The sequence below is a fragment of the Prionailurus bengalensis genome, chromosome A2 (genome assembly GCF_016509475.1).
Source record: "Prionailurus bengalensis isolate Pbe53 chromosome A2, Fcat_Pben_1.1_paternal_pri, whole genome shotgun sequence".
Classification (NCBI taxonomy): domain Eukaryota; kingdom Metazoa; phylum Chordata; class Mammalia; order Carnivora; family Felidae; genus Prionailurus; species Prionailurus bengalensis.
In genome coordinates this window covers 141,389,553-141,409,241 of record NC_057348.1, presented here as the reverse complement: position 1 = coordinate 141,409,241, position 19,689 = coordinate 141,389,553, and the positions used below count along the sequence as shown (strand labels likewise).

Sequence of the window (19,689 nt, the reverse complement as noted above, 5' to 3'; positions counted from 1 at the left end):
GGTCTGGAAACTAGAGCTGGAACTTAAAGGGTGACTGAGTCTATACCTTTTATTTTGGGTCTAATAGTCCTAATGTGCATTATGAAGAATTTAGATGTTACCCTAAAAACTATGGGAGACCCTTAATAGATTTTAAGCAGGACAGGGACATGATTCATGTTGAGTTTAAATTATTCTGCCTTCTGGGTGAAGAATATATCAGAGAGGGCAAGATTAGAGGAAGGATAATTAGTTAAGAGGTAGTTGCCATAATCTAGTTTAGAGTTGATGCTGGTCTGAAGCAGGAACAGAGGAGATGATAGGAAGGAGACAGACAACATCATAATAAAATTATAATAACAAAAATTAACATTGAGCTCTTTCTAGGAGTTAGGTGATATTTTAAGTGTTTTGCATATATCAATTCATTTAATCATCACAAAACCCTGTGAGTTAGGTCCTATTATTCTTCATCTGTAAGTGAGGATACTGCATTTCCAAAAGGTTAAGGTTAATGATTGGCCTGAGATACAGCTCGTAAGTAGTAGAGTTGGAGTTACAATCTAGACCTTCTGCTTTGGAACTGACAGAATAAAGAGGTAGAATCAACAGATCTTGGAGAGCAATTAGATGAGAGAGGTCAAGAGTTCAGGAAATTTCCATGTATTTAAGTCCTGTCAGCCTTGGGAGAATAATAGGAGTCACACGTTTAGGAAGAAAGAGGAGTTAGTTCAGTTTTGGATGTCTTCATAGGTTTTTGGAGGTATCCAAGTGGTGATGTCCTATAGGCAAATGGATTTGGGAATCTGGAGCTTAAAGGATTTCCTTCTCTGGGAGATTTGGTCCAAAGAATAGTGAGGAGTGTTGAAGGATTTCAGTGAAAGAAGGTAGCATGAATAAGAGTCTGAGTTGATCCAGAGGTGTAGGAGAAAAACTAGGAAAGAATGGTGTCTTGGATATTTAGTAAGTTTCAAGGAATGAGTAATATTAGAAACTTTTACATAAATTGCCATATTGTAAGCACTCTTCTAAGTGCTTTACATGTATTCCCACTTTTAATCCTTGAAAGAATCCTATAAATAGATATTATTATTCCCATTTTATAGTTGGGAAAATGGATACAGTTTAAGTAATTCATTCAAGGTTAGATCCAAGGTTAGCTAGTAAGTGGCTGAGTGTGATTTGAATTTTCATTGTCTTTGCTAGTAACCAAAGCATTATGTTGCTGCTAGATACTCAGTCTAGTCTGAAAAGAATGTTTGATATAATAGCCAAGAAAGTATAGATCATTTGGAAAGACTAGTGTTGCTGGGTTGGCTTTTTAGTGGTTTGAGAATTGAATGTGGGGTGAGAAAGTGACAGCAGGAAATGTCTTTTGAGGAATATGTACTGGTATTTTGATATTTTAATCATGGTAAATCATAGTCCTGAAATGGGAGTGGAAGACTTTAATTTTAGCCAAGTCAATTTTGCAGTTGGTTAACAGTGACTGGCTTTTGCGCCACCTAAAATCATCTTCATAACTAACTACTGCACTAAAGTGAAATAAATTCAATTTTTAAAAATTTATCCGCATTTCCTTTTCTCTTCTGTTCTCCCCTTGTCCCATCCCTCTTCCACCAACACACTTCCAAACTCAAACTCACAGGCCCTGGTCACAAACTTACTCCTATAATAGTTTAGTATTCTAAAAAGGAGTGGAGGTCCTGAAGATATGCTGACTGGATTTAAGCACAGTTCCACCATTTACTAGCTATGTAATTAGAAGTGATTTTACCTGTTGATACCTTATTTTTTTCATTTGTAAACTAGGAATTATAATAGAACCTACTTCATAGAAATGCAATGAAGATTAGATGTAACTTGCTTACTTAGTAAATTCAAAGCATTTGGTAAATGCTGGTAAAGATAATGATATCATAACAACATGCCTTCAGGCAAGGAATTTACCTGGTATCGGTTTTCAGTGAAAATAATGTACCATAATCCCATTGACCAGTGACAAAATTATTTTGCAGTTAGTAAAGTTGAAGCTTCAAAGACTCTACTTGAACAAGCCCTTCTAAGCCCATGTTAGGGGTCTTAGAAATGAATTTACATTTTCACGTATTTGTAAAATTTACACAAATGGGATGTTTTAACCTAGAGTGGTTAAGATTGGTGTCTCTTTCCATTTTGACTCCCCCTCCATCACATTTTCTGTCTTATCGAGTGGCCTTTGGAGTGGCTGAGAACATTTTTGGAAGGTAGTTAAGGGGAAGTTGACTTATGGAATAATTTTAGTGAGATATATTTGTGTGGTTTGCAGTTACTTCTGCTTATAGGTAGCATATGCCAGCTCTTCTGGTGTAGGAATGTTTTCCAGGAACATTCCAACTCACTGGGTAGTGTAGGAGAAAAGTATGGGGACCGAAGTTGTACCAGGGTATGGATATATACTGTCACACCTAGCATCGGGTGTGTGTAGTTGGTGGACAAAAATAAGTACTGAAACTATGGAGTCTGAAACTACTTTGAGGACAATTGTTACAAATCTTACAGCTTATATAGGAAAGAAACTCAATAGAAATTTTTTTCAAACTTGACAACAGTCCTAAAACTTTACACGAGGTTACTAATAATGAGTGGTGAAATTAAATACAATTGTTGTAAACTGTCAATAGCAAAAATAAAATTTTAATCAACTATGCTATAGGAAAAACGGAATTTCTTTATATTTTTTGTAGAAACCATACAGGGCTTAATCCCACAAACTGTGAGATCATGACCTGAACTGAAATCAAAAGTCAGATGCTCAACTGACTGAGCCACCCAGAGGCCCCCTATTTTTCAATGTTAGCCCTTTATTACAATAATTCCTTTTAGACATAAGTGAACATGTTAGTATTCAGTAGGGTTAAACCAAGGAAACACCTTTTACTCATTTCTCATGATTATCACATTTTCATGAACAATGCTCATTTTTAAAAGTTAAGTCAAAGTATATAATCTCTTCTTTCATCTATCAGAATGAATCTCTTTTCATATCTCAGTTTGAATCCTTAGCCCTTTTTTAAATTTAAAAATACTTTATAAAAAAGTTTATTCTTGAGAGAGAGAGAGCACTCCTGCGAGCATGGGGGAGGGACAGAGAGAGAGGGAAAGAGAGACTACCAAGCAGGCTCTATGTCAGCACAGAGCCCGACACGGGCCTCCATCCCATGACTGAGATTATGAGCTGAGCCAAAATCAAGAGTCCGATGTTAAACCGACTGAGCCACCCAGGCGTTCCACATAACCGTTTTTAGCCTGCAAATATCTCTTACTTAATGTTTCTTGAATTTTATTAAATGCATTTTACCGCTAAATTCACTTTTCAGTATACAGTTCTGCAAGTTTTGACAGATGTATAAAAACATATAACCACAAACATAATTAAGCTGCATAACAGTCCATCACCCCCCAGAATTTTATAGTCAGGTGCTACTCCCAATTCCAACCTCTGGCAACCACTTTTTACCAATTTTCAGACAGTATACTTTTACCTTTCAAGAATGCCATGTAGATGGAATCCTGCACTAAGTAGCCTTTTGAGGCTGGCTTCTTTCACTTAGCAAGCATGATGCATTCAAGATTCTTCCAGGTTGCTGTTTATTAGTACTTTTCCTTTTTATTGGTGACTAGAATTCCATCACAGTCCATTTCTTCGTTCCTCAGTGTAGCAGTATTTGGATTCTTTCCAGTTTTTTATACTGATGAGTGAAGCAGCTATAAATGCTCATACAAATTTTTACATAAACGTAGGTATTCATTTCATTTGGGGTAAATGTCAAGTGGTCAAGTAGTTCTTAAGCAACAGTGTATAATCCACCTTTCGAGTTGGTGTGCAGATTTGGTTGGTCAGGAGACAGGGAGCCAAATAGATCAGGTTCCTACTGTGCACAAAAGCATTTGTATCCCTTTTGAGAGGCACTGACCTTAGGAAAACCCCACTCTTATAATGATGGGATGATACATTTTTAATATCTAATACTAATTGACTTTTATCCTGGAAGCTAGCAGATTTCTGGAGTATAAGCCAGCTATTATTTTTACTCTCAGCAGTGACTGCATCAGTTTTCTATCCCCACCTTCCTCATTCAAGACAGTACAGTGAGGATCAAAAGTCTTCCTGTGTGTATAAAGGGGATTTCTTGTGCTGTAGGAAAAGGAACCTTGAAATTATGAATCTGGGAGTTTATATAGGATAGCTACCCAGCTTTACCTTCCCCTCCTGAGAGACAGAGAGAAACCTAATCTCCCTAATGTACATACATCGTTTGCAACATAGAGAAATGTCTCTAGGTTTCAACCACCCCTTATTGAAATGAAATGTAAACAACTGGGGACATAAATCCCCCCTGCAAGTCTCTCATTATACAGTCATCCTTAAACTTCAAAGCTTAATCTTTAGTTCAGCCTCCATTTTTCTCTGCTCACTTCAGCTGAAGACAGGAACAAATTTTGTATTATCGTTCTAATGGAATAACTCTTACTGTGAATAAAACTGCCTACTTTATATATAACTGAGGGCCGCATAATCAACTGAGGGTGTTTTCTTAAACTTTTGAATATTTTTTATAACTATCCCTAGGAGCAAATCATACTGTTTGTTTTTAGTTAATTTCTGCTTTTCACACAGGAAGCACGATACTAAGGGCATACATGCTACCCTTGGAAACAAAGAGTTTACAGTTGTTAGGGGTCCTCAAGAAAGGATGTGGATCAATCAGGCAACATAAGTTAACAGGTCCTCTGTGTGGTCTGCCAGCTGGGAAGACCTAAGGCCCCCAGTTTATTCCTAGTACTTCAGTTTAGTCCTTGTGTTCAGAGAGACTGTTTGAGGGCAGTCACTTAAATCTGGCCTACTTGTCCAGTTCATTTGCCCTGTAAGTTGTGGAATCATTTGAAAGTATCTTCTATTGAAGGTACAGGAGCTGGGCCATGCCCCTCAGGTGGGGATGCAGTTAGTTTTCAGAGTTTCCTATAGTTTGTGAGAGCAGCTCCAGGACCTTTCCTTTGTGGTGAGGGGACGGCTTCTGGAATAGTCATGAAAGACAAAGATTAAAATTCCTTCTTTCCCCTTTACCTCCTGATGTTTAAGGAGTTCCTTTTCCAGGTTTGGGGGGACTTCTCCCCAGGTGCTGGACATCTCTCCCTAGTTGCTTGCATTTATTGCTCTCCATTATTATCGACCTGTGTATCCCATTCCAGAAAGCATAACATCACATTTTTTTCAGTCATTCTGGACTCTCACTTAGAGCGTACATCCGGTGAGATCAGGTGCAAGAGTAACAAAAGCATCTGTTTTGAGTTCGGTTTGATGAATTTAACCTGATTGAGGTTCTCTTGATTGCTTTGTGTCTTGACAGTGTTCTTTCCTGTTTGTTTTTTTGTTTGTTTGTTTGTTTTTTAATGTATGCCTCTGTAATTTGTTGTTGTAAACTCTGGCTCTTGTGAAGAGCAGCGGAAACCATATTCAGTAGTTTTTATTCCTGGAAAAGTGCAGGCCTTTCTGCTCAGCCTTTTGTGTGGTGTTGAGTTAATCCAGTTAGAAGTTGAGCGAAGTTTGGGATTTGTTGTTGTTCTGGTTACTTCGGTGCACTACAAGCTTTTAATTCCTTTAGAGTTACTTTGTATGTAGGATGGGGTCTGGTTGGCCAGAGGGGTTTTCTTATTGTCTAGTTTTAGGTCTTTTCTTTGTGCTTAGCCTCAGCTAAAGTTTCTCTCCCAGTTCTTTGCTTCTGTCTCAATAGTGGGTCATGTTGATTTTTACTAGACACTTGTTAGTCTTGCGATGAGTGGATGTTCTCTGTTCCAGTTTAGCCTCAGTCTTGTCGGGCAGTGCCACCTCAGTCTTGTGGGTGAGGTCTTCTTAGTGATTCTGGCCTGTCCTTAGTTGTAGGTCTGGCCCTCAACACCTGTATACCTTTTCCTGCTTATCACTTGAAGGGGTAGAGAGTGTTTTTTTTTCCTACAGCAGGTTTTTTCACTGAAGCTCTAGTAAGATACGTTTGTTGCTCTTCTCCCAGCAGTTCAAGGACTTTGTTCTGAGAAAGATGGGGAACATCCAGGCAGGGTTTCCTACTGTAACTCCTACCATCCTTGTATCCCCACCCCCTCTTGGCCTCAACTTTGTCAGGTTTGTGGAGAACAGCTTATAAGCGGGTGAGTTCCCCTTGTGTTTGCAGCTCCCAGAAGCTTCATGTCCTGTCACTACCCACACTTGGCCTTTAGCAACGTATTAAAAATGTTAGACGGGGGCACCTGGGTGGCTCAGTGAGTTACGTGTCTGACTTGGGTCCAGTCATAATCTCATCCTTTGTGAGTTTGAGCCCCCTTATTGGGCTCTCTGCTGTCAGCGCAGAGCCCACTTTGGATCTCTCTCTCTCTCCCTCTCTCTCTCCCTCTCCCTCTCTCTCTGTCTGTCCCTTCCTCCTTCGCGCTCTCCCTAGTTCAAAAAAAATATATTAGATGAATTTTCTGACACATGTCAGGCAGCTTTACCTCAGACGAGCAAGTGGTTACCGCCCATCTTTCCCTGAAGATTTTCCCTTTACATTTCTGATAAGTTGGTTGCCTTGTGACCTCAACTGCCTGTTGCCCCTGTCTTATTGGAAGTTTTTCTCTTTTCCTAGATTTCTGATTAGTTGGTTGTCTTTTGACTTCAGTTCTCTGGTGGGTCAAGAAAGATGTTGAAATTTGTACATTGTCCACCTTTTTGTTGTTTTTTTTCCAGCTTTCTGCCTCCTAAGTGGAACTATTTACTTTTACTTTTGACCAAATCCCGCACAACTGATAGCCTTATTTTAATTTTTTTCGAATTCATATCTTATAAGTAAAATTGGTCTACACACATAGTTTTTTGTTGGTGGTGGTTACATCAAAGTCTAGAATATTAGCATGGGAGATATGTTTTACGTGATCCATTTTAAAAGTCTTTTAAACTTTTATTTCCATATGGAAGTTTTCAAAGAAACCTATAATGTATTTATTGATAGAATCATTACATTTTAGAGCCAGAAGAAATTACAGAAACTACCAGGTTAAATACTTCATTTTGTCTGAGGAACTCTGATTAAGTAACTTTTTTAAGCAGATAGCTGGTTCATTACAGAAAACCGAGGACTAAACTTGATGTGTGCCTTCGTCCTTTGCGTCGTCCACACAGACCTTACTTACGAGATGACCATTCTGCACTTTTTAACCCTTCTTTATTTATTAAAAAAATTTTTTTTAATGTTTGTTTATTTATTTTGAGAGAGAGAGAGAAAGAGCACCAACAGGGGGAGGGGCAGAGACAGAGAGAGAGACTGTTGATCTCCTGAACTGTGAGATGATGACCTGAGCCGAGATCAAAAGTTGGACACTTAACTGAGCCACCCAGGTGCCCCTTCTTCAAATTAGTGTTTCTTTCTTTCTAGGAGCAAAATTTTTGTTTTTCTTTAGTAGAGTATAACTTTTTAGGTTAAAAGGGAACTGAAGGTGAGCCTCTTCACTTTATCTGTAAAATGAGGTATTGGATAATATTTGACTAACAAGATTGTTTAACAGTTAAATTGTGAACCTAAATAATTAGGTCTTTGGACATTGCTCTAGTAAAATCACTTTCATGTCTTAAATATGGTGACATGAACACAGTACCTTGTTTTTTGGGGTTTTTTCCCCCCTTTTTTCCTTATTTCTTGCTGTTATAATAAGCTCTTTTGGCTCTTCTGTATAACTGTTTTTTCTCATTTTAGGGAAAACTCTCAATTATCTCTTCTTTAACTTCTGGTGGAAATAGAACAGCTGTTTTGAAGATTGCATTACAAGGTATACAATATAATACGACCATTTCTGCTTAACCTTTTGCTTGTAATCTGCAAATGGATAACTTCATATATGTACATAGGCACAGTAGTGTAAGAAACTATAGGATGAAATAATTTTTTTCCATTAAATTTTCCCCCACTATCTATCCTCTCTCCCCTCTCCCATTGCTTCTGTTTCATTTCAGATTTCTTTAATCTCATATCTAGACTGTTAAATAGCTAACTGATGCTTCTACCTTATAGTTTCACTAGTGTGACCTAAACAGCCTAGCAAACTTAACTTTCTTAAAATACTACTTTCAGCATGTTATTTGTTACCTAGATATAGTTAGGAGATTATTCCTTCTTCCTAGTAACCTTCAAATAATCCTAGTAAGCTAGGAAGAGCTACCATGGAGTATTTGAGGACCAAAATAGATCTCATCTAAAGCCTGAAATTGGTTTGAAGAAAGGTCTGCAGCAGTGAATGGGAAACAGACTTTGAACTACAACATTCTGTAACTGCTGAAAACCAGTTACATATGAGATACTGTTTTAGATGTGGGAGATACAGCAGTGAGTGACCAAAACAAAGTCCCTGCTTTCATGATGTTTACATTGTAGGGGAATAAATAATTACAAAAGTAGTTAGTATTAAGTAGAAATGTCTGAAGAAAAATAAAGCATGATCAAGTGGTAGGCCTGATGTATCATCCTTTTGATATATTGTTAGTTTGATTTACTAATATTTGGTTAAACAGTTTATGAAGGATGTTGTTCCAACTCTGTCTTTTCTGTGGTGATTTTGACTGTGGTATCAGAGTAATGCTGTCCTCCTGAAAGGAGTGTTAAGTGCCTCCTCTTATTTTCTGGATGAGTTTATCTGCTTTTATTTCTTCCTTAAGTATTTGTAGAATTCATCAGTGAAGCCAGCTGTGCCTGGAAATCTCTATGGGAAACTTTTAAACCCTATGTTCAATGTATTCATTTTTTATGGGGCTTTTTGGGTTATCTTTTTTCCTTAAGTAATGTTGATAGTTTGTTTCTAAAGGAATTTTTCTGTTTCATCTTAGTTGTCAAGTATATTGGCTTAAAGTTATTCCTAATATATTTTTGATATACTTTTAATGTTGGTATGATATACTTTTAATGTAGTGATGTTCTGTTTCATTGATTCTCTCTTTCTATCATTTTTTTTCCCCTGATCATTCTGGCTAGAGATTTGTTTTGTTGATCTTTAAAATCAACTTTTCGGGGCGCCTGGGTGGCGCAGTCGGTTAGGCGTCCGACTTCAGCCAGGTCACGATCTCGCGGTCCGTGAGTTCGAGCCCCGCGTCAGGCTCTGGGCTGATGGCTCGGAGCCTGGAGCCTGTTTCCGATTCTGTGTCTCCCTCTCTCTCTGCCCCTCCCCTGTTCATGCTCTGTCTCTCTCTGTCCCCAAAATAAATAAAACGTTGAAAAAAATAAAATCAACTTTTCATTGATTCTTCTCTGTTTTTCAGTTTTCTGTAACAGTTTATTCATTTTAATCTGTTAACTCCACTCCGTATACCATTAACCTCTTTTTTTTTTAATGTTTTAAAATTTTTTAATTTTAAAAATCATTTTTTTATGTTTGTTTATTTTTGAGGCAGAGCGAGAGATAGAGTGCAAGCCAGGGAGGGGCAGACAGAGGGAGACACAGAATCTGAAGAGGACTCCAGGCTTCGAGCTGTCAGCACAGAGCCCAACGCAGGGCTCGAACTCACAAACTGTGAGATCATGACCTGAGCTGAAGTCTGATGCCCAACCAACTGAGCCACTCAGGCACCCCAATTCTTTTTTTTTTTTTTTTAATGTTTGTTTATTTTTGAGAGAGAGAGAAAGAGTGTGAGTGGAGGAGGGGCAGAGAAAGAGGGAGACACAGAATCCGAAGCAGGCTCCAGGCTCTGAGCTGTCAGCACAGAGCCCAATGTGGGACTCAAACCCATGATCCGCAAGATCATGACCTGAGCCAAAGTTGGTCATTAACCGACTGAGCCACACAGGTGCCCCATATTAACTTCTAATGTTATATTTTTCTACTCTGAAAGTTCATTTTGAGATTTTTTTTGCATCTTCCATTTTCTCTTCATGTTCTTGGCTGATAATTTTTTTTATTGGATGCTGGATGCTTAGAATTTTATATTGTTTAATGTTGGGTTTATTTGCTATCCTTTAAATACTATTTGTCTTGATTTTAGGATATATTTAATTTTCTTAGAATCAGTTTGATTAGCTTTGTTGGGGTGTGTATAGAACAGCCTTTATCTTCAGGCTAATTTGGCCTTATCACTAAGAAAATACCCTTCCGACAACTCTATTCTAGGCTTTGCGTATGAGGATACCATTCTGTCTGGTTGGAACCAGAACAGCTCCTAGCTCTATGTGAGTGTCAGAACTGTTCTGCCTACTCCTTTCAAGTGGTTCTTCTGCTTCTTGACCTTCTTGCCTTCATGCCATTGGAGATCAATATTCCACCAAAGATCTGTAGGCACCCATCTTCGTATCACCAGGGCACTCTCTGTCTGTGCTGCTGTCTTCCATTTGACACTCTTCTCTGCAAATTCTAGCCACCTTAGTATCCTTGTATCTGAGCTCTTCTTTACTGAGTATCCTTTACTGAGGCTGCTGAGCTTTGTTTGAATTTGAGCTCCATTTTCTGCTGCCTGGAAGCTCTCCAGGAATTAAGCCAGGGGTATTGCCTTATTTTCCTCTTCGAAGAGATTGCTCTCTGGGGTACTTGGGGCACTTGGGGCACATGTTCAGTCCCATTTGGGCTCAGGTCATGATCTCACAGTTCGTGGGTTCAAATCCCAAGTCAGGCTCTGCGCTGACAGCTGCTTCAGATTCTGTGTCTCCCTCTCTCTTTACCCCTCCCCCGCTCATGCTCTGTCCGTCTGTCTCCCTCTCTCTCTCTCTTAGAAATATTAAAAAAAGAAAGATCGCTTTCCTACACTTACTGTTGTCTGATACCTGAAAACTGTTGTTTCATATTTTTTTTCTTAGTTTCCTAGTTGTTTTAAGATGAGAATAAATCCAGTCCTTATTAGTCCATGATGGCCAGAAACAGACCTCTGATAGGTCGTTTCAAATATTAACAAAGTGTGTTATATTTTGATTAGAAGCCACTATGTGTTTGAGAAACATTAGTGTTTCAATTTATGTATATACTTGCTTTGAGGAGTTGAAGAGGCAAGTGAAGGGAGGTAATGTGCAGCCATGTGTTAGTTATTTGACTGCTCAGTGCCACCAGATCTGACAGAGTAGCAGACTCAACAGTTCTGACTCACACAGAGGACTGTCAGTTTGGCAAAGGTCTTTCATGCACTGCATAGATTCAAAAAAATCTGAACTGATGGCAGTTTCTTGGAGTAGTTGAGTACTTGAAAGCTGATATGAATGAGACTTTCCTCAGATGGTACAACTGAGTCTTAGCATTTGGCCCTACCGCACTGGTTACAGGAGGTGACCTCTGGAGAATGCGGATTGTGCAGATTCTTTTCCAAAGCCTAGAAGATCCAAATGAGGTTACTTGTAGAATATTCATTCCTTATTTCTCAAGTAAATTTCATTTTCAGAGTCACAGATATTTTGGTCTTTACACACGCTCTATTCTTTTCCATTTGTGAGTGTGGGAGGAGAAAATCACTTCTCTAGAATAAAACTTAATGTACTGACACTGTGGATTACTAGAAGTTCAGTAACAGTGAACTGTTTTGGGGATGATATGTTATACAGTATAAAAATTGAGTAATTGTTGTATTTCATTTCCTTTTATTACAAACATGGAAAATAAATAGAAAGTAGTTATTGTGTGCTGTTAATGTGATATTTATAGAAATTTATAAAATATATTCTAGTTGAAACTTGTTATAATTTTGATTTTGGTACCTAACAGCATTCTGTGCATTATTTTTGCAATACTTAAGGTTAACCTAAAAATGAATGATAAAATTTTTAATTCTTCATAATTGCATTTTGAATTAACTATTGTTTTTAGAGTATAGCTGTCATCAATTTTCTTGTGTGTGTAAAACTGCTGTATCTAATTAAGTGTTTTTCTTTTTTTTTTGTATGTGTGTTTCTCTTTGTAGAACAAGAAAATTCAGATTCAGCCATCAACACCATCAATGTATTATTTTTTGGAAAATTAGCAAAGGACTGTGCAAAAGTTTTCTATGAAGGGGTAAACCATTTTCATATTACTTTATTGTTCTAGAAGTAGATTGAAAATTATTGATACTATATTCATCCTATAGATCTTTTTTTAATAGATTCATTATTTTTTTTTTCAACGTTTATTTATTTTTGGGACAGAGAGAGACAGAGCATGAATGGGGGGAGGGGCAGAGAGAGAGGGAGACACAGAATCGGAAACAGGCTCCAGGCTCTGAGCCATCAGCCCAGAGCCTGACGCGGGGCTCGAACTCACAGACCGCGAGATCATGACCTGGCTGAAGTCGGCCGCTTAACCGACTGCGCCACCCAGGCGCCCCTTAATAGATTCATTATATGTAGTTATGTAAAAAAATGATATTAAGCAACATCTTTAAAATTGCAACATTCTTAAGAGATTGTAAAATTTATCATTGACATAAAAAGCGACAAAGTTTTCCTCTCACTTCATCTTAATGTTTAATATTCAATATAGTCAGTATTCAATGTATATGTACATAATTAAAAATAATTCTTAATAACTAAAAAATAATATAAGCTATAACACTGTGTATTTTCGAGTTATTTTCTAATAATTGTTTCAAAATACATGCCTCCTAAATCCAACAAGATACTACCAAACTGAACCCAACGGCATATTAAAAGGAATTGACAATATGACCAAGTGGGATTTATCCTAAGAGTGCAATTTGATTCATCATACAGCAATCAATCCTTATAATACATCACATTAATAGAACAAAGGGAAAAAACAAATAGTTGTCTTAATTGATACACAAAAGGCATTTGGTAAAATCCTAAACCCTTTTATAATCAAAACACTCAGGAAACACCACGGGATAGAATGGAAATCCTCAACACAATACAGGGCAATTATGACAAACCCACAGCTAACATCAAACTCCGTGGTAAAGGAATCAAAGCTTCCCCCTAAGATTAGGAACAAAACAAGGTTGCTCATTTTACCACTGCTCTTCCATGTTCTACTGAAAGTTCTAGCCCCAAAACAAAAGGACAACTATTGTGTGTTTCCATTCATATGAATATGTGGACTAGGCAAATTCAGAGTCAGAAAGTAGATTAGCGGTTATCAGGGTCTGGGGATGGGAGGAGGGGATGGGGAGTTATTGCTTAATGGTTAAAGAATTTCTGTTTGGGATGATGAAAAGGTTTTGGAAATAGTGATGATGGTTGCATGCATCGTGATTGTAATTAACGCCACTGAGTTACACACTTAAAAATAGTTAAAATGGCAGAGCTCCTGAGTGGCTCAGTTGGTTAAGCGTCCGACTTTGACTCATGTCATGATTTCATGGCTTGTAGGTTCAAGCCCCACATCGTGCTCTGTGCTGACAGCTCAGAGCCTGGAGCCTCCTTTGGATTCTGTGTCTCCCTCTCTCTGCCCCTCTCCCGCTCTCTGTCTCTCTGTCAAAACTGAACAAATATTTTTTTTAAAAAAGAGTGTTTTAGACCAGGAAATTGCAAGTACAAACACTCTGAAGTATGAGTGCATGTTCCAGATGCAGTAGGGGGTCAGAGTGTCTAAATCCTAGCAGGTGTGACTGGGGCAAAACACTTAATTCCATTCAGCCTTTTTTATTTTAATCTTTAAAGATTAAAAAAATTGTTAAAAATTTTTTTATTAGAAAAATCTTAAGTTAAACAATAAAAATTAATTAAAAAAAATCTTTAAACAAATCGTAAGATAGGGATAATAATACCTACCTTTCTGGATTGTTGTTTGGATTAGAGATAAATGTGCCTACTGCTGGGAATAGGTGGGAACTCAGTACTGGCAGCTGTTGTTACGACTCTTTTTATCTTCTCTTACTGAAGTTAGGTGCAGCCCCAATGAGGAAGAGCAGGGTGGAGAAAGGGCAACTGAGTCTGAGCCCCAGAGTGTGGCTTCCAGTTAATTACTGGATTTTGAGTAACCATTGATAATCTCCAGATATACATTTAATCAAATATGAAATGAGAATGTTGGATTAGCTGTGAATTCTGAATCAGTCCGACATACAGTAGTTTCAGAAACTGGTGATGTATCAATAGTTCTGTGGACTTGAGAAATGGTGCTATTTTGTAAAATCTGTCTTTGGAGTCTAGAATAAAGATCTATGTCAAGGAAACTGTAAGAAAATCTGCCTTTTTTTTGTTTTTTTCTATAAGCATTTTGGGAATAGATTGCCAAACTCAAGTTTTGTCTTTTTTGCTAAAGCTTCTGTGAAGAGGTGGTAAATCAGTTAATTTCTTCCTAATTTATAATGTGAAAGGGAAGGAGAATCAGCATAGTGGTTTTTCCCTCCTGTGAAAAGTTGTTATTACATCACTGGTATATTTTAAAATCTTACTTTTAGAATTTAAGGAAATAAGGTATTTGCTGTGTAATTTATGTACTGAAACTCCTAGTACATTTTATCAGACTTTCTCTCAGAATGATAGCTAGAGTAATTTGGGGTACAGTTTTAAAAATTTGAGATGTATAGTTCTAATCTAGTTGATGTGGTACAGCAGAGTTCCAGAAGCAAATGTACTTAAAAGTGAAGTGTTACCTGACCGTCTGCTTCAGGCCACTTAGGTAGGGTAGTAAGCAGTTGCTCTATACGGCTGTTTTGATAGAGCACTTTTGTGGGTGCCTCCAGTAAAGGCATGTTCTTCTTCTTCTTGCCCTTGAAGACATGACTTTATTTCGGCTTAGGTAAAATAATTAATATTCAGGATGGCAGTTCTAAAAAATTCAGTGCTTAAGATCTGAAATCATGCCATTTTTTAAGGGAGATATTCTTCAGAAATGATGAGGTGAAGGAGAAAGGAGAATATGGATGAAAGTGAGAATATTAAGTAGGTGTTTAACAAGGGAAGTTTCACTTATTTGGGGGGAAAAAAAAAACCTTACATATCCTTTTTCCTCTGAACTAGAAAATGGTATGTTACAGTACTTTGTTAGATAGGGAAAAATGAAACAATACCAGTTTGGTGACTAATTTGCATGTGAAACTAGCTTTAACAGACAATTTCTCTGGCTCTTCATCCTTGCAAAAACAAAACAAAAACAAACAAATGCTGTTAATGCTTCCTCATTTTTTATGCTACTAGGTATGCATAGGCAAGTTTTGCTCTAATACATTGAATTAGTAATATTTAGTGTTCGTGGATTACAGGGGATGTGAAATACATATGAAATGTAGTTTTATGCTCTTAATTCAGATGAACTCTTTCCATCTGCAAAGAGGTACACTTTTAACAGAGAGATTTTGGAGATTTCACACACCAGGGCCAGGAAATTATAGTCAGCTTCCTTTCAACTTGCTCACATCATTAAAGTTGCCTTTGCTTTCTTCTCTCCTGATATTTTTTAATAAGTAAGACATTAAATTATCTGCTTTAAATTCCTGCTGCAGAGAAAAGACAATTTTAATGCATGATCAGAAGGGAGGCTCTATTATCTTTTTTAAAGAGTCAACTAGCTATTAAATTAAAGCCTACTTAATTTTTGTGAAAGGACCATTAGTTTGTAGATGAAGATGAGTATTCTAGGATGCGGAGATTTCCAGTGAGCCCCCAGCAGTGTATAGATCATCAGAAGATGCTTTTGAATCAACTAAATGTGTATGTAAATGTACATGTGCCCCCCCCCCCCCCCAGAAGGCCATTTATAACTCATCCTGAGAGATCCATGAACCCACAGCCATTAAGAACTGCTTTTTAAGGGCAGAATTTCATATGATTCTATTATGGTATATAGTTGTGTTAATATTGAATTCTAATAGTAGTCAGTTATGTGACCACATTATACAGAAATGATAATGATTTGATATTAGAAATGAGTATCTTGTAAAAATCCTGTATTATTTTTAGAAGAATTTGTGAAAGTTAAGTGCTAATATGAATACAGTGTTTTACATTCTTAAATTCTTGGGGCACCTGGGTGGCTCAGTTGGTTGAGCGTCCAACTTCGGCTCAGGTCATGATCTCGCGGTCCGTGAGTTCGAGCCCTGCGTCCGGCTCTGTGCTGACAGCTTAGAGCCTGGAGCCTGCTTCAGATTCTGTGTCTCCCTCTCTCTGACCCTCCCCCATTCATACTCTGTCTCTCTCTGTCTCAAAAATAAATAAACATTTTAAAAAAATTCTTAGAAACATTTTTAAAAAACAATACAAAAGTGTATCTTTGAGGGAAATGTTCTAGGTAGAGTTTGTATGAGAAAAGTGTGTGTTATATTTTTTATGTATACATTTAAAAAATTATTTTACTTAAGTGTATGGATCTCTATCTTATACTTCCTCTTTACTCGAAGGGTGTTTCTGTGACTGTGCACATGCATGTGTGTGTTTATGTTTTTGTAAAGGGGTGGTTTAGAACTTTTAGAGAGGTTTTCTGGCTAGCATAGTTGGTCGCCTTGAAGTATAATGATATAAAGAAATTGTAAATATTGATTTCTAGTGATTTAAGGAAAATGAACTTCGGTGTCATCTATTTTTTATTTTATATAGTTCGATAGCCAATGATAATGGCTATACTTAGGAGACTGTTAGCTAGATTTTGCTTAAGAAGTACGTAATAGAAAACATTTTTTCTTTTTCAGACATTTGTGATAGCCAGCTTCTACTGTTTAGTGTTTTTTTTTTTTTCCTAATCCTTTTATTTAGGATATTAAATTTGTATGGAATTTTATGGATTACAAAGTGCTTCTATATATGTTTATCATTTGAACTTTTAATAACCCTCTGTGGTAAGGGTCATCATAGTTTTAAGAAGATAACCACTGTGAAGCTAAGATTTGTTACAGGACTTGTAGTAGTAAGTGGAGACATGACTCTATCTCCACGACTGTATTCTTTTCTTGCCTCAGGAAGATCATGTGGACTTGGGTTAAATCTTGTAAATATTTGGTTTAGAAGATTGTGTTTTTCTTGTCTGGTCATGGTTTTATTTATTTTTATTTTTTTTTTAACGTTTATTTATTTTTGAGACAGAGACAGAGCATGAACAGGGGAGGGGCAGAGAGAGAGGGAGACACAGAATCTGAAATGGGCTCCAGGCTCTGAGCTGTCAGCACAGAGCCTGACGCGGGGCTCAAACTCACGGACCGTGAGATCATGACCTGAGCCGAAGTCGGACGCTTAACCAACTGCCACCCAGGCGCCCCATGGTCATGGGTTTAAAAAACATTCAAGTGCTATGGAAGAGTATAACCGGGAAAGCCAAAGCTGCCCCTTTCCCAGTGCCTAGTCCCTTTGTTAGATAAAACCACCACTGTGCTGCTTCTCCTTTCATCTTTCCAGCTGTCCTGTATGTGTATAGTTATGTGTATACTTCTGTATGTGTGTATCTGTGTGTGCACACAGATGAGCTCATATATGCACATTTTTCGTCAAATGACAATATTATTCATGTTTTGTGAGTTGCTTTATTTTACAACATATCTTAGACATCTTTAGAGAAGGGTTTTAAAAATAAATACATGGTATTAAATATTAGAGGTCTAGATTTTATATTTTATTTTATTCTATTTTCTGTTCTATTCTATTTTATTATTTTATTTTCATTTAACTTTGAGAGAGAGTGAGAGCATGAGCAGGAGAGCGGCAGAGAGAGAGAGAGAGAGAGAGGGAGAAGAGAATCCCAAGCAGGCTCTATGCTGTCACCACGGAGCCCGACACAGTGCCCAATCCCACCAACTGTAAGATCATGCATGACCTAAGCTGAAATCAAGAGTTGGTCGCTCAACCGACTGAGCCACCCAGATGCCTGGATCTGTTTATATTTTAAAGACATTTTCATCTTTCTTCTTTACATTTTTTAAATTAAATTCCTATTTGGAAACAAGAGTTCTAATATAATGGATTAGCAGAACATGGGCAGTGCATCTACAAAACATGCACAATGTATGAGATATTAGTATTTTACCTAACTGGCATATGAAAGGTGTTTTCTGCAGTTGAAATATATTTTAAACAGGTATTCATTAAAATAGAATAGAACTACACTAGCTAATTAGTACTTGTCAGATAACAGAGGATGTTAATGATAAGTCAGAGTTTCTCCTTTTTAAAGTACAATGGTGAGAAGTCTGAGGTCACAGTTTACTTTAAAATCTTTCTGGGTTTAAATTCATGAATGCTGATCATTTGGGAGGTCTAATTAGGCTATTTATTTTAGAGTTTGTAGTATTAAGGTTAAAAATTGTTGAAAATCAAAAGTAAAACTTTTTGCATAAAATAATGGATTTTCTAATTCAATTCTTAAGCCTTTCTCATTTGTCACTTGCTTATTCCCTTAAGGTTAGCTCCATATTTGATTACAACAAAAATCCTAAAACATTAAAATGAATTTTAACAAAACTATAATCCTTGCTTTGCTAAACTAATGATACATTTTGTAGGAATACACATACAGTAACTGAACCTCTCTCCATTTGAGGCATTTTTTTGAGTTTAAGCTTTCCTTTAAAGTGAGATTTAACATTTAATATATGCATATAAAATATGAGGAAAGACTTTCAAAGTATTTTGAAAGTTAAAAAAAGTTTTGTCACAAAACCTTCAGAATTATAGATGTTTATCAGTACATTGTGTATCCATCCCTGTGAGATTTAGTTCTGAAAGATGTAGAATAGTGAGGAGATCGGGATTCTCGTCTTAATCTACAACTCGTTAGCTGGATGTGACCTTAGACTTATCCTCTCTGGTCCTTATTTTCTTATCTGAAAAATGAACATGTTTGAGTATATGATCTCTAAAGTCCTGTTTTCAGTTGTGAGATGCTAAGATTCTATGCAGTAAGTTTTGTAGTACTTGCACAGTTTATTTAATGAGGGTTTTATATATATATATCTCCCTCCCCCACCACGTATTTGATTATTCATTTAGTTGTCCAAACACTTGAGTGTTTTTGGTCTTCTGTACCGGATGTCAGAAACATCTTAACTGAATAAGAGGGTTATGGACCTTGCATCGTGGGAAAGTGCTCAGTGGAGTAGAGGGACTTAAACAACTGTTATGTGATTATTTTATCCAGATATGATACATAACTAAGAAGATTGAGTAGTAGAATGAGAAAAGTAACAGAAAGAAGGAAGGTGGGTACCAAGAGAGTGGGTTAGTCAGAAAGAACAGCGTATACAAAGGCCCTGAGTGAGGAGAAGGCAGAATTCCAGAGTGGGTCACAACAATATATGGCTGGTGAGATGGTGGGCATCCGATCATATAGTGGTTTCTAAACCATTTAAAGATTTTGGGTTTTATGCCAATCTGACATATATTACTTCCAATTAAGTTCTTGGCATTATGTGACCAAATAGATGTTAATGCTCATGAAATATGTGTTTTATATTAGAAAAACATTTTCTGTCAGTCACTACCCTACCAATGACGTCAGATTCCTGGCTTCTCCCTGTACTCTTTCCTTCTTTAATGGTGTTTTGAGGTATGATAACAAGATTTGCAAGGTCACTATAGTAAAAATTACTTAATGCCTATTAAATAAGGGTTTTTCTTTTTGGACTATCAATTTTTTCATATTTTCTCTGTCCATTTTCTACTCAGTAAGTGTAACAGCTTGAGAATTTTGGATATACCATCTATTAAAACTTAGCAAATTAATTCACTAGTCTTGTAGTTTACATTTTTGTTAGTCACATATTAATTTCTTATTCCACCACTGATTATAAGATATTGGCATATAAAAATCACATTTGTTAAT

The 19,689-nt window shown here is 37.0% G+C and overlaps 1 protein-coding gene across 3 annotated transcripts in view; it reads left to right on the top strand.

Moving 5' to 3' along the window:
- POT1 (protection of telomeres 1) overlaps positions 1-19,689 on the top strand; it is an 82,844-nt gene that overhangs the window by 1,643 nt on the left and 61,512 nt on the right. For all 3 annotated transcript variants that reach the window (XM_043589395.1, XM_043589397.1, XM_043589396.1), the window contains exons 3-4: positions 7,740-7,812; positions 11,906-11,997. In XM_043589395.1, the coding sequence (XP_043445330.1) occupies positions 7,740-7,812; positions 11,906-11,997 (165 nt within the window). The remainder of the gene's footprint in view (positions 1-7,739; positions 7,813-11,905; positions 11,998-19,689) is intronic.